The 12,556-nt window shown below is 40.1% G+C and overlaps 1 protein-coding gene across 3 annotated transcripts in view; it reads right to left on the reverse strand.

Annotated features, from left to right (window-relative positions):
- The window catches only part of ofd1 (OFD1 centriole and centriolar satellite protein), a 41,675-nt gene that overhangs the window by 24,987 nt on the left and 4,132 nt on the right, over nucleotides 1–12,556 (reverse strand). For all 3 annotated transcript variants that reach the window (XR_009656046.1, XM_060937274.1, XM_060937273.1), the window contains exons 2-11: nucleotides 4,616–4,801; nucleotides 3,191–3,259; nucleotides 3,063–3,090; nucleotides 2,649–2,756; nucleotides 2,235–2,371; nucleotides 1,804–1,977; nucleotides 1,020–1,126; nucleotides 534–653; nucleotides 223–296; nucleotides 56–147 (exon numbers count right to left, since the gene is read on the reverse strand). Coding sequence is in view for 2 of the 3 variants with exons in the window: in XM_060937274.1 (XP_060793257.1) it covers nucleotides 56–147; nucleotides 223–296; nucleotides 534–653; nucleotides 1,020–1,126; nucleotides 1,804–1,977; nucleotides 2,235–2,371; nucleotides 2,649–2,756; nucleotides 3,063–3,090; nucleotides 3,191–3,259; nucleotides 4,616–4,801 (1,095 nt within the window). In the remaining variant the exon portion in view is untranslated. The remainder of the gene's footprint in view (nucleotides 1–55; nucleotides 148–222; nucleotides 297–533; nucleotides 654–1,019; nucleotides 1,127–1,803; nucleotides 1,978–2,234; nucleotides 2,372–2,648; nucleotides 2,757–3,062; nucleotides 3,091–3,190; nucleotides 3,260–4,615; nucleotides 4,802–12,556) is intronic.

Genomic DNA, 12,556 nt, shown 5'->3' on the forward strand with positions numbered 1-12,556 from the left:
CCATCAGATAAAGGTTACAATGGTTGTGTGTGTGTGTGCGTGCGTGTGTGTGTACCTGCACTCTGGTCAACTCACTCACGACTCGCTCATATTCCTCTCTTCTGGCGTCTATAATAGCAGCTTCCCTCTTAAGCCTTGCTGTCTCTTCTGAGTCACACAAAGGAAACACGGAGTAAACACCAAATCACGCATGTTCTAAACGTCTTAAAAATGAACAAACACCTTTATTTTTGTTCTCGTTTTCAGTCAGCACTTCAGTCCTCCTGGTGTAATCCTCCTTCAACTCTAGCTGATGTCTGAGAAATGAAGACAAAGAAAAATAAAATAAATTGCTGTACAAACAGTAAAACACTGAATGCATTCACTTTCATCGCCATGTTGCAGCTGTGCCACACTATAATGCAATCACTGTAAATGCAATCACTTAACTTGTGACTGTAATCAGAGGTCTGAAAGAGTCTTTCATATCAGAATCCAGGTGTGTGTGTGTGTGTGTGTGTGTGTGTGTGTATAGATATATAGACATTTCTCACTTCCTGATCTCGCTGTTGAGCTTCAGGTCATACATTTCCTCCATCTTACTCACGTCCAGCTCTCTCTTCTTCAAAAGCTCTTCTGAGCTTCTCATCTTCTCCTCATGCAGCTTACAGGACCTGACACGTGCGCACACACACACACGCACACACAGTTGTGAGCCTTCACTCAATCTGTTAATAAAATAGAACAAATTAATGCTAACTTACGGGCTACATACACTGCTTCTTGTGTTAGCTAGCTAAAGGTTGCCATGGAAACCATACAGCTATGAACTAGCAAAGAAAATGCTAGTTAGAAGAAATGTGAAATGCTCAGCTGTAAAGTCTTTTCACATACTGTTTTACTCGCAAATTGCTTGCTCATGTGTTATCATAGCCCGAACCAGCAATAAGCTTTTTAAATAATTCTAGCTTGACTAGCTTAATCATGCAGATATCTAATGCTTTGTTTGCTAGTTGAAAGCCTTAATGGTGAATGTTTACTTTTCAAAAGCCTCTATCCTGAGTCTCAGTTCAGCTTCTCTGTTACGAACAGACTCGATCTCCTTCAGCAGAGTCTGGCGCTGTCCGTAGACTTCCTTTTCCTCGATCTGAAAGTGACATGAAAACAACATGTTGATTTAATCACACAGAAAGCTGGAGGAAGTGCAGAAACACCAGAAACAGGCTGTTAGATCTGTGAGCAATGTGCACTCCTCTTACACACATTTTATATAATTCATTTTAGGGTCTTTCATAATTTATAATGAATTACTATACAAATAATTTATTTGTATAACAGCCTGATTTTTTAATTATGTAATTAATTATTACCTATCAATTTATTTACTTGTTTATTGTTTATTTATTATCTGTCTCTCTCTGCAAGTCTGTGTCTGTCTGACTCCACCTATCTCCCTGTCTGTATGTCTATCCATTCATTTTTTACATACATCTTTTTACCCATCTATTTTACGTCTGTCTGCCTGCTTGCCTACCTCTATCTCTATCCATTTTTTACATATCTATTTTACCTCTCTATTTTTACATCTGCCTGCATGCCTGTCTGTCCATTTTTTTACATATCTATTTTATCTGTCTGTTTTTTAAAGTCTGCCTGCATGTCTCTCTCTCTCTCTCTCTCTCTCTCTGTATGTCTATCTATCCATTTTTTAACATATCTATTTTACCTGTCTATTTTTACATGTCTGTCTGTCTGTCTGTCTGTGTATTAACTCATTCCCAGTCAGTAACAGGTCTGTGTAGAGTTTCTACCCTGATGTTGCACCTGCTGCTGTTTCTGGAGTCTCTCAATGGCGTTTTTTTCTCGGCTCATCAACGCTTCCAATTTCATCTCGTAGTTTCTCTCCAGCTGCCGTCTGACCTCCAACATCTCCTGCCGGCATTTTTCCCTCTCCTCCATCTGAACTTGGGAAATCTCCACCTCCTGGAAATGCTGAATCTGAAACACCGACCAACAGAAGATCACATTCACTGTGCTGGATTCACTTCCCCATTTCAGGGCGAAGAGAAACAATGAAACATTAAATGAAATGAAATAATAATTCAAATAAAAATTTTGTAAACACATAAAACCACAGGACAGCCATCTTCTCTTTCCTTCTTCAGAATATTCAGTGTATCCGATATCTAACTCGCCTAGTTTGCACTCCGGGTTAGATTTATGGTCCTCAGATGGACTCCAGAAGCACACAGTACCTTGGATTTCAGCTCGGCCTGTGCTTGCTCCTCCATCTCCTTCCTGTATTCAGCAAGCTTCACTTCCACTGATGCCCACCGCTGTCCTTTCTGCCTCAGGACCTCATATTCTTCTTCAATCACCTGCATCTTCTTCGCTGTACACAACAGACCAATCAGAATAAGCTGTGAGGACGGACCTACAACCTTTCCATCTGTCTGTCTATCACTCCATCATGTTCTCTCATCTGTCCTTTCACATATCTTTCTGTCTGACTGAGTGCTTTTGTTTGACTGGAAAATGTTGGTCACAGCGTAATATTACTGTTTAAACTGGACATCATGTGAGGAAAACCATTTATTTATTTAGTTAGTTGTATCAGCTCCTGAATGAATAGTGTTACACAAAACCTCAGTTCAGAAAGTGAAGTTTACCGATTGACTGTCCGTAATCCGACATGTCTGAAGTTTGTGTGTCAGCGTCACAAACTCGCGACTGAAGCCGATGATCAATTAACTCAGAGAGCAGAGAAATTAACAAACCTACATGGGAAAAAAGAGGAAGTGCTTAACATGGACATGAAGAAAATCTCTTTTTTTTAATTAAAATAAAAGTTCTATACTAACTTAATATTAAAGATTTAAAAAAAACTAATTTTAATGGTAATTAAACTGTTCAGAATAAATTAAATGTAAACGTTTAATAAAATAGAATGCTAAAACTATTTCTAAAGTTTTTTTTAATTTATAGGCTTTATTTTAAAATTGAAATGTTGACAAAAATTGTTTTTTAACAATTTAAAAACTCATCATAATTTAATATAAAAACATAATTATGTTTTGGCCTACCTTTCTGTCCACTGTGAATATCCATCACCTGTATAGAGTTCAATAAAAAAAAAAAATACATTTCTCTCTCTATTATTATCATTTATAAAATTATTCCTCCTGTTAAATGATCAGAGTGATGTGTTTACCATATTTTTGTACACAGGTGAATGTGGATTGATTCTCAGAAGCTCGAGAATGTCCTTTGTTGAAAAAACCTAAAAAAGGTAAAAAAAAAAAAAAGGTAGTTTTATTTTTATATCTAAAATTTGAAAATTAACACGTCAGTCAACAACAGCAGAAAGCAGTTTTTATTGTAAAACTATTTTCCACAAAACCAATCACAGCAATCGTAATCGTATGATTCCCATTTTATTATCATCTACATAATTCATGTGGAAATAAATATTACAGCGTATTCTTCACATACACTGACGACCGTGTTCAAGGCCACATCCCAGACAGAGAGAATACTCATTTCTGACTGATGTGTGTTGTTCTGAGACATCTCTAATGTCTAATCCCTATACATATGATGCGATGTAACCATGACAGCAATCATGTGCTGCCTGTTTTACGAATGAATTTCAATGTCCTGGTACAATTTCATGTGATTAACTCTCCAGTTTAACTCTTATTAAAGCTTTAATCAGTGCCAATGCTGAATAAAGCCTTTATCACAAACTGGTTTAGTCATCCTTCATTCACTACCAGCTCCACCTTTACAGTTATAAAGAAACATTACTGAGGCATTTAAACTGATAATTATAACTACAGACAGTAAAGGGATTTATAGTGCAGTGATGAGAACAAAGTGGCGTAACACACTATGAGATTAATATTCAGCCAATGTCAGCAAAACTATTTTCATATTCAGTTGCAAAGCCTCTATAAAGCCTCAAAAAAAGAAAAAAACCTTTATAAAAGTGTGTGTGTATATATATAAAAAAATCACTCAATTCTATAAAGCCTCTGTACACTCTATATAACGCACATGCAAAAGTTTCTGTAAACTCTATAAAGCATATATAAAGCCTGTATGATCCCGATGAAGCCTCTTTACAGCATATATGAAGCATCTACAATCCCTAGAATGCCTCTATAAACTCTATAAAGCACCACAAAACCAATCACAGCAATCATAATCTTATGATTCCCATTTTATTATCATCTACATAATTCATGTGGAAATAAATATTACAGCGTATTCTTCACATACACTGACGACCGTGTTCAGGGCCACACCCCAGACAGAGAGAATACTCATTTCTGACTGATGTGTGTTGTTCTGTAAACTCTATAAACACTATGAAGCATATATAAAGCGTCTATAATCCCTATAACGCCTCTATAAAGCCTCTATAAATCATATATAAAGCCTCTATAACGCCTATAAAGCCACTATAACCTCTATACAGCACCTACAAACCCCTATACACTTTATTAAGCATTTATAAGGCCCTGTTTAATACGTGAGCATATGGTACAAAGGACTGCTAAATATTGCAGTGATTTGACAATCAGTTTTGTCCCATTGTGATGAGAACCTGGAACACACAGTCTATAAAGCACACCTTCTCCTTGCTGATGCCACATTCAGGGTAAAACACAGATAGCGTGTATTCATAGCCGCAGGTCTGTAGGTGATCGATCACCAGGCTGTTGGAAGCGAGGACTGAGAGCGAATGCGATTTTTCAAAAGACGGCTGAGGAAGCGATTCATGCTGAAGCTCCACGATCAGCTGACTCCTGAGCTGGGTCTGGAATAAAAATAGTTGCAAGAAATTGTCTGTTATTATAGGTAGCTAAAAGAAGTCCCTGTCCTTTTATAATCACAACATGATAAACAATGACAGTGTAAGAGTAATTTGTTGAAACATCACTCTCAAAAATATCTTCCTAAGCCCTATTTGTACTGGATTAGTTTCACATGTGGATGGAATGTGATTATTACTGGACTGCATGGATACTAATGATAACACCCCACAGCAAGTGCCTTTAACAGTCAGTGCTCAAAACAGGCATTGTGTAAAAAAGCAGCGTGTGTCATGCACATGGAGGTTTTGGTGTGGTGTGTACACCTATTATTTATACTTCAATCACATATACTGTGGAGATTTTATACACACACACACACACACATATATATATATATATATATATATGTGTGTGTGTGTGTGTGTTTTATATATATGTGTGTGTTTTTTATATATATATATATATACAACCCCGATTCCAAAAAAGTTGGGACAAAGTACAAATTGTAAATAAAAACGGAATGCAATGATGTGGAAGTTTCAAAATTCCATATTTTATTCAAAATAGAACATAGATGACATATCAAATGTTTAAACTGAGAAAATGTATCATTTAAAGAGAAAAATTAGGTGATTTTAAATTTCATGACAACAACACATCTCAAAAAAGTTGGGACAAGGCCATGTTTACCACTGTGAGACATCCCCTTTTCTCTTTACAACAGTCTGTAAACGTCTGGGGACTGAGGAGACAAGTTGCTCAAGTTTAGGGATAGGAATGTTAACCCATTCTTGTCTAATGTAGGATTCTAGTTGCTCAACTGTCTTAGGTCTTTTTTGTCGTATCTTCCGTTTTATGATGCGCCAAATGTTTTCTATGGGTGAAAGATTGGACTGCAGGCTGGCCAGTTCAGTACCCGGACCCTTCTTCTACGCAGCCATGATGCTGTAATTGATGCAGTATGTGGTTTGGCATTGCCATGTTGGAAAATGCAAGGTCTTCCCTGAAAGAGACGTCATCTGGATGGGAGCATATGTTGCTCTAGAACCTGGATATACCTTTCAGCATTGATGGTGTCTTTCCAGATGTGTAAGCTGCCCATGCCCCACACACTAATGCAACCCCATACCATCAGAGATGCAGGCTTCTGAACTGAGCGCTGATAACAACTTGGGTCGTCCTTCTCCTCTTTAGTCTGAATGACACGGCGTCCCTGATTTCCATAAAGAACTTCAAATTTTGATTAGTCTGACCACAGAACAGTTTTCCACTTTGCCACAGTCCGTTTTAAATGAGCCTTGGCCCAGAGAAGACGCCTGCGCTTCTGGATCATGTTTAGATATGGCTTCTTTGAACTATAGAGTTTTAGCTGGCAACGGCAGATGGCACGGTGAATTGTGTTCACAGATAATGTTCTCTGGAAATATTCCTGAGCCTATTTTGTGATTTCCAATACAGAAGCATGCCTGTATGTGATGCAGTGCCGTCTAAGAGCCCAAAGATCACGGGCACCCAGTATGGTTTTCCAGCCTTGACCCTTATGCACAGAGATTCTTCCAGATTCTCTGAATCTTTTGATATTATGCACTGTAGATGATGATATGTTCAAACTCTTTGCAATTTTACACTGTCAAACTCCTTTCTGATATTGCTCCACTATTTGTCGGCGCAGAATTGGGGGATTGGTGATCCTCTTCCCATCTTTACTTCTGAGAGCCGCTGCCACTCCAAGATGCTCTTTTTATACCCAGTCATGTTAATGACCTATTGCCAATTGACCTAATGAGTTGCAATTTGGTCCTCCAGCTGTTCCTTTTCTGTACCTTTAACTTTTCCAGCCTCTTATTGCCCCTGTCCCAACTTTTTTGAGATGTGTTGCTGTCATGAAATTTCAAATGAGCCAATATTTGGCATGAAATTTCAAAATGTCTCACTTTCAACATTTAATATGTTGTCTATGTTCTATTGTGAATACAATATCAGTTTTTGAGATTTGTAAATTATTGCATTCTGTTTTTATTTACAATTTGTACTTTGTCCCAACTTTTTTGGAATCGGGGTTGTATATATATATATATATATATATATATATATATATATAGGGGCGGCACGGTGGTGTAGTGGTTAGCGCTGTCGCCTCACAGCAAGAAGGTCCTGGGTTCGAGCCCCGGGGCCGGCGAGGGCCTTTCTGTGTGGAGTTTGCATGTTCTCCCCGTGTCCGCGTGGGTTTCCTCCGGGTGCTCCGGTTTCCCCCCCACAGTCCAAAGACATGCAGGTTAGGTTAACTGGTGACTCTAAATTGACCGTAGGTGTGAATGTGAGTGTGAATGGTTGTCTGTGTCTATGTGTCAGCCCTGTGATGACCTGGCGACTTGTCCAGGGTGTACCCCGCCTTTCGCCCGTAGTCAGCTGGGATAGGCTCCAGCTTGCCTGCGACCCTGTAGAAGGATAAAGCGGCTAGAGATAATGAGATGATATATATATATATATATATATATATATATATATATATACACACAACCCCGATTCCAAAAATGTTGGGACAAAGTACAAATTGTTAATAAAAACGGAATGCAATAATTTACAAATCTCAAAAACTTATATTGTATTCACAATAGAACATAGACAACATATCAAATGTCAAAAGTGAGACATTTTGAAATTTCATGCCAAATATTGGCTCATTTGAAATTTCATGACAGCAACACATCTCAAAAAAGTTGGGACAGGGGCAATAAGAGGCTGGAAAAGTTAAAGGGACAAAAAAGGAACAGCTGGAGGACCAAATTGCAACTCATTAGGTCAATTGGCAATAGGTCATTAACATGACTGGGTATAAAAAGAGCATCTTGGAGTGGCAGCGGCTCTCAGAAGTAAAGATGGGAAGAGGATCACCAATCCCCCTAATTCTGCGCCGACAAATAGTGGAGCAATATCAGAAAGGAGTTCGACAGTGTAAAATTGCAAAGAGTTTGAACATATCATCATCTACAGTGCATAATATTATCAAAAGATTCAGAGAATCTGGAAGAATCTCTGTTCGTAAGGGTCAAGGCCGGAAAACCATACTGGGTGCCCGTGATCTTCGGGCCCTTAGACGGCACTGCATCACATACAGGCATGCTTCTGTATTGGAAATCACAAAATGGGCTCAGGAATATTTCCAGAGAACATTATCTGTGAACACAATTCACCGTGCCATCCACCGTTGCCAGCTAAAACTCTATAGTTCAAAGAAGAAGCCGTATCTAAACACAATCCAGAAGCGCAGATGTCTTCTCTGGGCCAAGGCTCATTTAAAATGGACTGTGGCAAAGTGGAAAACTGTTCTGTGGTCAGACGAAATCAAAATTTGAAGTTCTTTCTGGAAATCAGGGACGTCGTGTCATTCGGACTAAAGAGGAGAAGGACAACCCAAGTTGTTATCAGTGCTCAGTTCAGAAGCCTGCATCTCTGATGGTATGGGGTTGCATTAGTGCGTGTGGCATGGGCAGCTTACACATCTGGAAAGACACCATCAATGCTGAAAGGTATATCCAGGTTCTAGAGCAACATACACTATACTGTATTGCCAAAAGTATTTGCTGACCTGCCTTGACTCACATATGAGCTTAAGTGACATCCCATTCCTAATCCATAGGGTTCAATATGACGTCAGTCCACCCTTTGCAGCTAGATCAGCTTCAACTCTTCTGGGAAGGCTGTCCACAAGGTTTAGGAGTGTGTTTATGGGAATTTTTTACCATTCTTCCAGAAGCGCATTTGTGAGGTCACACACTGATATTGGACGAGAAAGCCTGGCTCTCAGTCTCCGCTCTAATTCATCCCAAAGGTGTTCTATCGGGTTGAGGTCAGGACTCTGTGCAGGCCAGTCAAGTTCATCCACACCAGACTCTGTCATCAATGTCTTTATGGACCTTGCTTTGTGCACTGGTGCACAGTCATGTTGGAAGAGGAAGGGGCCAGCTCCAAACTGTAAAAACAGTCTGCATACCTAGGTGCTTGATTTTATACACCTGTGGCCATGGAAGTGATTGGAACACCTGATTCCGATAATTTGGATGGGTGAGCAAATACTTTTGGCAATATAGTGTATGCTCCCATCCAGATGACATCTCTTTCAGGGATGTTTCCAACATGACAATGCCAAACCACATACTGCATCAATTACAGCATCATGGCTGCGTAGAAGAAGGGTCCGGGTACTGAACTGGCCAGCCTGCAGTCCAGATCTTTCACTCATAGAAAACATTTGGTGCATCATAAAACGGAAGATATGACAAAAAAGACCTAAGACAGTTGAGCAACTAGAATCCTACATTAGACAAGAATGGGTTAACATTCCTATCCCTAAACTTGAGCAACTTGTCTCCTCAGTCCCCAGACGTTTACAGACTGTTGTAAAGAGAAAATGGTAAACATGGCCTTGTCCCAACTTTTTTGAGATGTGTTGTTGTCATGAAATTTAAAATCACCTAATTTTTCTCATTAAATTATACATTTTCTCAGTTTAAACATTTGATATGTCATCTATGTTCTATTCTGAATAAAATATGGAATTTTGAAACTTCCACATCATTGCATTCCGTTTTTATTTACAATTTGTACTTTGTCCCAACTTTTTTGGAATCGGGGTTGTACATACATATATACACATATATATACACACACACACACACACACACACACACACAATACATACATATACAACACCAATTCCAAAAAAGTTGGGACAGTGGGTAACACATAAATAAAAAACAGAATGTGAAAACTTGCAAATCATGAGAACCCCATATTTCATTGAAAATAGTACAAAGACAATATATCAAATGTTGAAACTGAGAAATTGTATTGTTTTTTGAAAAATATATGCTCATTTTGAATTTGATGTCAGCAACACATTTCAGAAAAGTTGGGACAGGGTCAACAAAAGACTGAAAAACTCGTGTCATGTTAAAAAAAAAAAAAAACCTAATTGGGTTCATTGGCAACAGGTCAGTAACATGATTGGGTATAAAAAAAAAAAAAAAGCATCCCAGAGAGGCAGAGTCTCTCAGAAGTAAAGATGGGGAGGGGATCACTGCTCTGTGAAAGACTATGTGGGCAAACAGTGCAATAATTTCAGAATAACATTCCTCAATGTAAAATTGCAAAGAATTGGGGGATCACATCACCCACAGTCCATAATATCATTAAAAGATTCAGAGAATCTGGAAAAATCTCTGTATGCAAGAGACAAGAATGAAAACTGACATTGGATGCCTGTGATCTTCAGCCCCTCAGGAGACACAGCATTAAAAGCAGACACATGTCTGTAGTGGAAATCACTGTATGGGCTCAAGAACACTTCAGAAAATGATCGTCTGTGAAAGCAGTTCATTACTGCATCCACAAACGCAAGTTAAAACCAGATATAAGCAATATCCAGAAACACCGCCACCTTCTCTGGGCCTGAGGTCTTTTATGATGGACTGAGGCAAAGTGGAAAATTGTCCCGAGGTCTGACAAATCAAAAGAATAAATTCTTTTTAGAAATCATGGACACCACGTCCTCCAGGCTAAAGAGGAGAGGGATCATTCGGCTTGTTATCAGTGCACAGTTCAAAAGCCAGCATCTGTGATGATATGAAGGTGCAATAGTGCACATGGCATGGGTAGCTTGTACATCTGGGAAGGCATCATTAATGCTGAACGATATATACACATTTCAGAGCAATATGCTGCCATCCAGACAAAATCTTTTTCAGGGAAGGCCCTCCTTCTTTCAGCAAGACAATGCCAAACCACTTTCTGCACATATTAAAACTGCATGGTTCCGTAGTAAAAGAGTCTGGGTGCTAAACTGGCCTGCCTGCAGTCCAGACCTGTCTCCCATTTAAAAGATTTGGTGCATTATGAAGCGCAAAACACAAGAAAGGAGACCCTGAACTGTTGAGGAACTGAAATTGTATATCAGGCAAGAATAGGACAGCATTTCTCTTTCAAAACTACAGCAGTTGGTCTCTTCAGTTTCCAAATGTTTACGGAGTGTTGTTAAAAGTAGAGGTGATGCAACACAGTGGTAAACATGCCCCTATCCCAACCTTTTTGAAATGTGTTGCTGACAGCAAATTCAAAATGAGCATATATTTTTCAAAAAACAATAACATTTCTTAGTTTCAACATTTGATATGTTGTCTTTGTATTATTTTCAGTGAAATAGGGTTTCCATGATTTGCAAATTATCGCATTCTGTTTTTATTTACAGTTTACACAGTGTCCCGACTTTTTGGGAATTGGGGTTGTGTACACACACACACACACACATACATACATACATATATATATATATATATATATATATATATATATATATCTCCAGCCATTATGGGCAAGAGGCGGGGTACACCCTGGACAAGTCACCAAATCATCACAGGGCTGACACAGAGACAAACAGCCATTCACAATCACATTCACAACTAAGAACAATTCAGAGCCACCAATTAGCCTAGTCTGCATGTCTTTGGACTGTGGGGGAAACCAGAGCACCCGGAGGAAACCCACGCAGACACGGGGAGAACATGCAAACTCCACACAGAAAGACCCTGTCGGCCACTGGGCTCAAACCCAGAAGCTTCTTGATGTGAGGCGACAGTGCTAACCACTACACCAATGTGCCGCCCTAGATTTTTATTTATTTGTTTGTTTGTTTGTAATATAAAATATAAAATTCCCCACTCCCCCCCCCCCCTTCAGGTGGTATTTTTTTCCCCTCAAGCTTGGGTCCTCTACCAGAGGCCTGGGAGTTTGAGGGTCCTGTGTGGTATCTTAGCTATTCCTAGGACTGCACTTTTCTGGACAGATATCTCCAATGTTGTTCCTGGGATCTGTTGGAGCCACTCTCCCAGTTTGAGGGTCACTGCACTGAGGGCTCCTATCACCATGGGGACCACTGTTGTCTTCATCTTCCACATCTTTTTTACTCTTCTTTCAGCCCTTGATACTTCAAGCTTCTCAAGTTCCTTTTTCCTGATGTTATTCTCACTTGGTATTGCCTCATCTTTCACCACAGCCTTGTTCTCCCGTTTGTCCAGCACTACCATGTCTGGTTGGTTAGCCATTACCAGTTTGTCTGTCTGTACCTGGAAGTCCCACAGGATCTTAGCTTGGTCGTTCTTAACCACCTTCAGAGGTGTGTCCCACTTTGACCTTGGGATAGAGCCCTGCACTCCCGTGGGAGTCCCGCGGGACTCGCGGGACCCACGGCAAAGCAGTGCGGCGCGGGACAAATTTTGAAAGCTCATTGCGGGCGCGGGCGGGACCGGAAGTGCACATATGCGCGCGCGGGCGGGAGCGGGAGTGCACATATGCGGCGCGGGCAGGAGCGGTGATAAGCTGCAGTCCCGCTAACTAAAATTTATAAATTATTAATTTGTGTCTATCATATATAATTTATGCTGGATATTTTATTTGGCGGCGGCATGGTGGTGTAGTGGTTAGCGCTGTCGCCTCACAGCAAGAAGGTCCTGGGTTCGAGCCCCGGGGCCGGCGAGGGCCTTTCTGTGTGGAGTTTGCATGTTCTCCCCGTGTCCGCGTGGGTTTCCTCCGGGTGCTCCGGTTTCCCCCACAGTCCAAAGACATGCAGGTTAGGTTAACTGGTGACTCTAAATTGACCGTAGGTGTGAATGTGAGTGTGAATGGTTGTCTGTGTCTATGTGTCAGCCCTGTGATGACCTGGCGACTTGTCCAGGGTGTACCCCGCCTTTCGCCCATAGTCA

Source organism: Neoarius graeffei, chromosome 13, assembly GCF_027579695.1.
Source record: "Neoarius graeffei isolate fNeoGra1 chromosome 13, fNeoGra1.pri, whole genome shotgun sequence".
NCBI classification, from domain to species: Eukaryota; Metazoa; Chordata; class Actinopteri; order Siluriformes; family Ariidae; genus Neoarius; species Neoarius graeffei.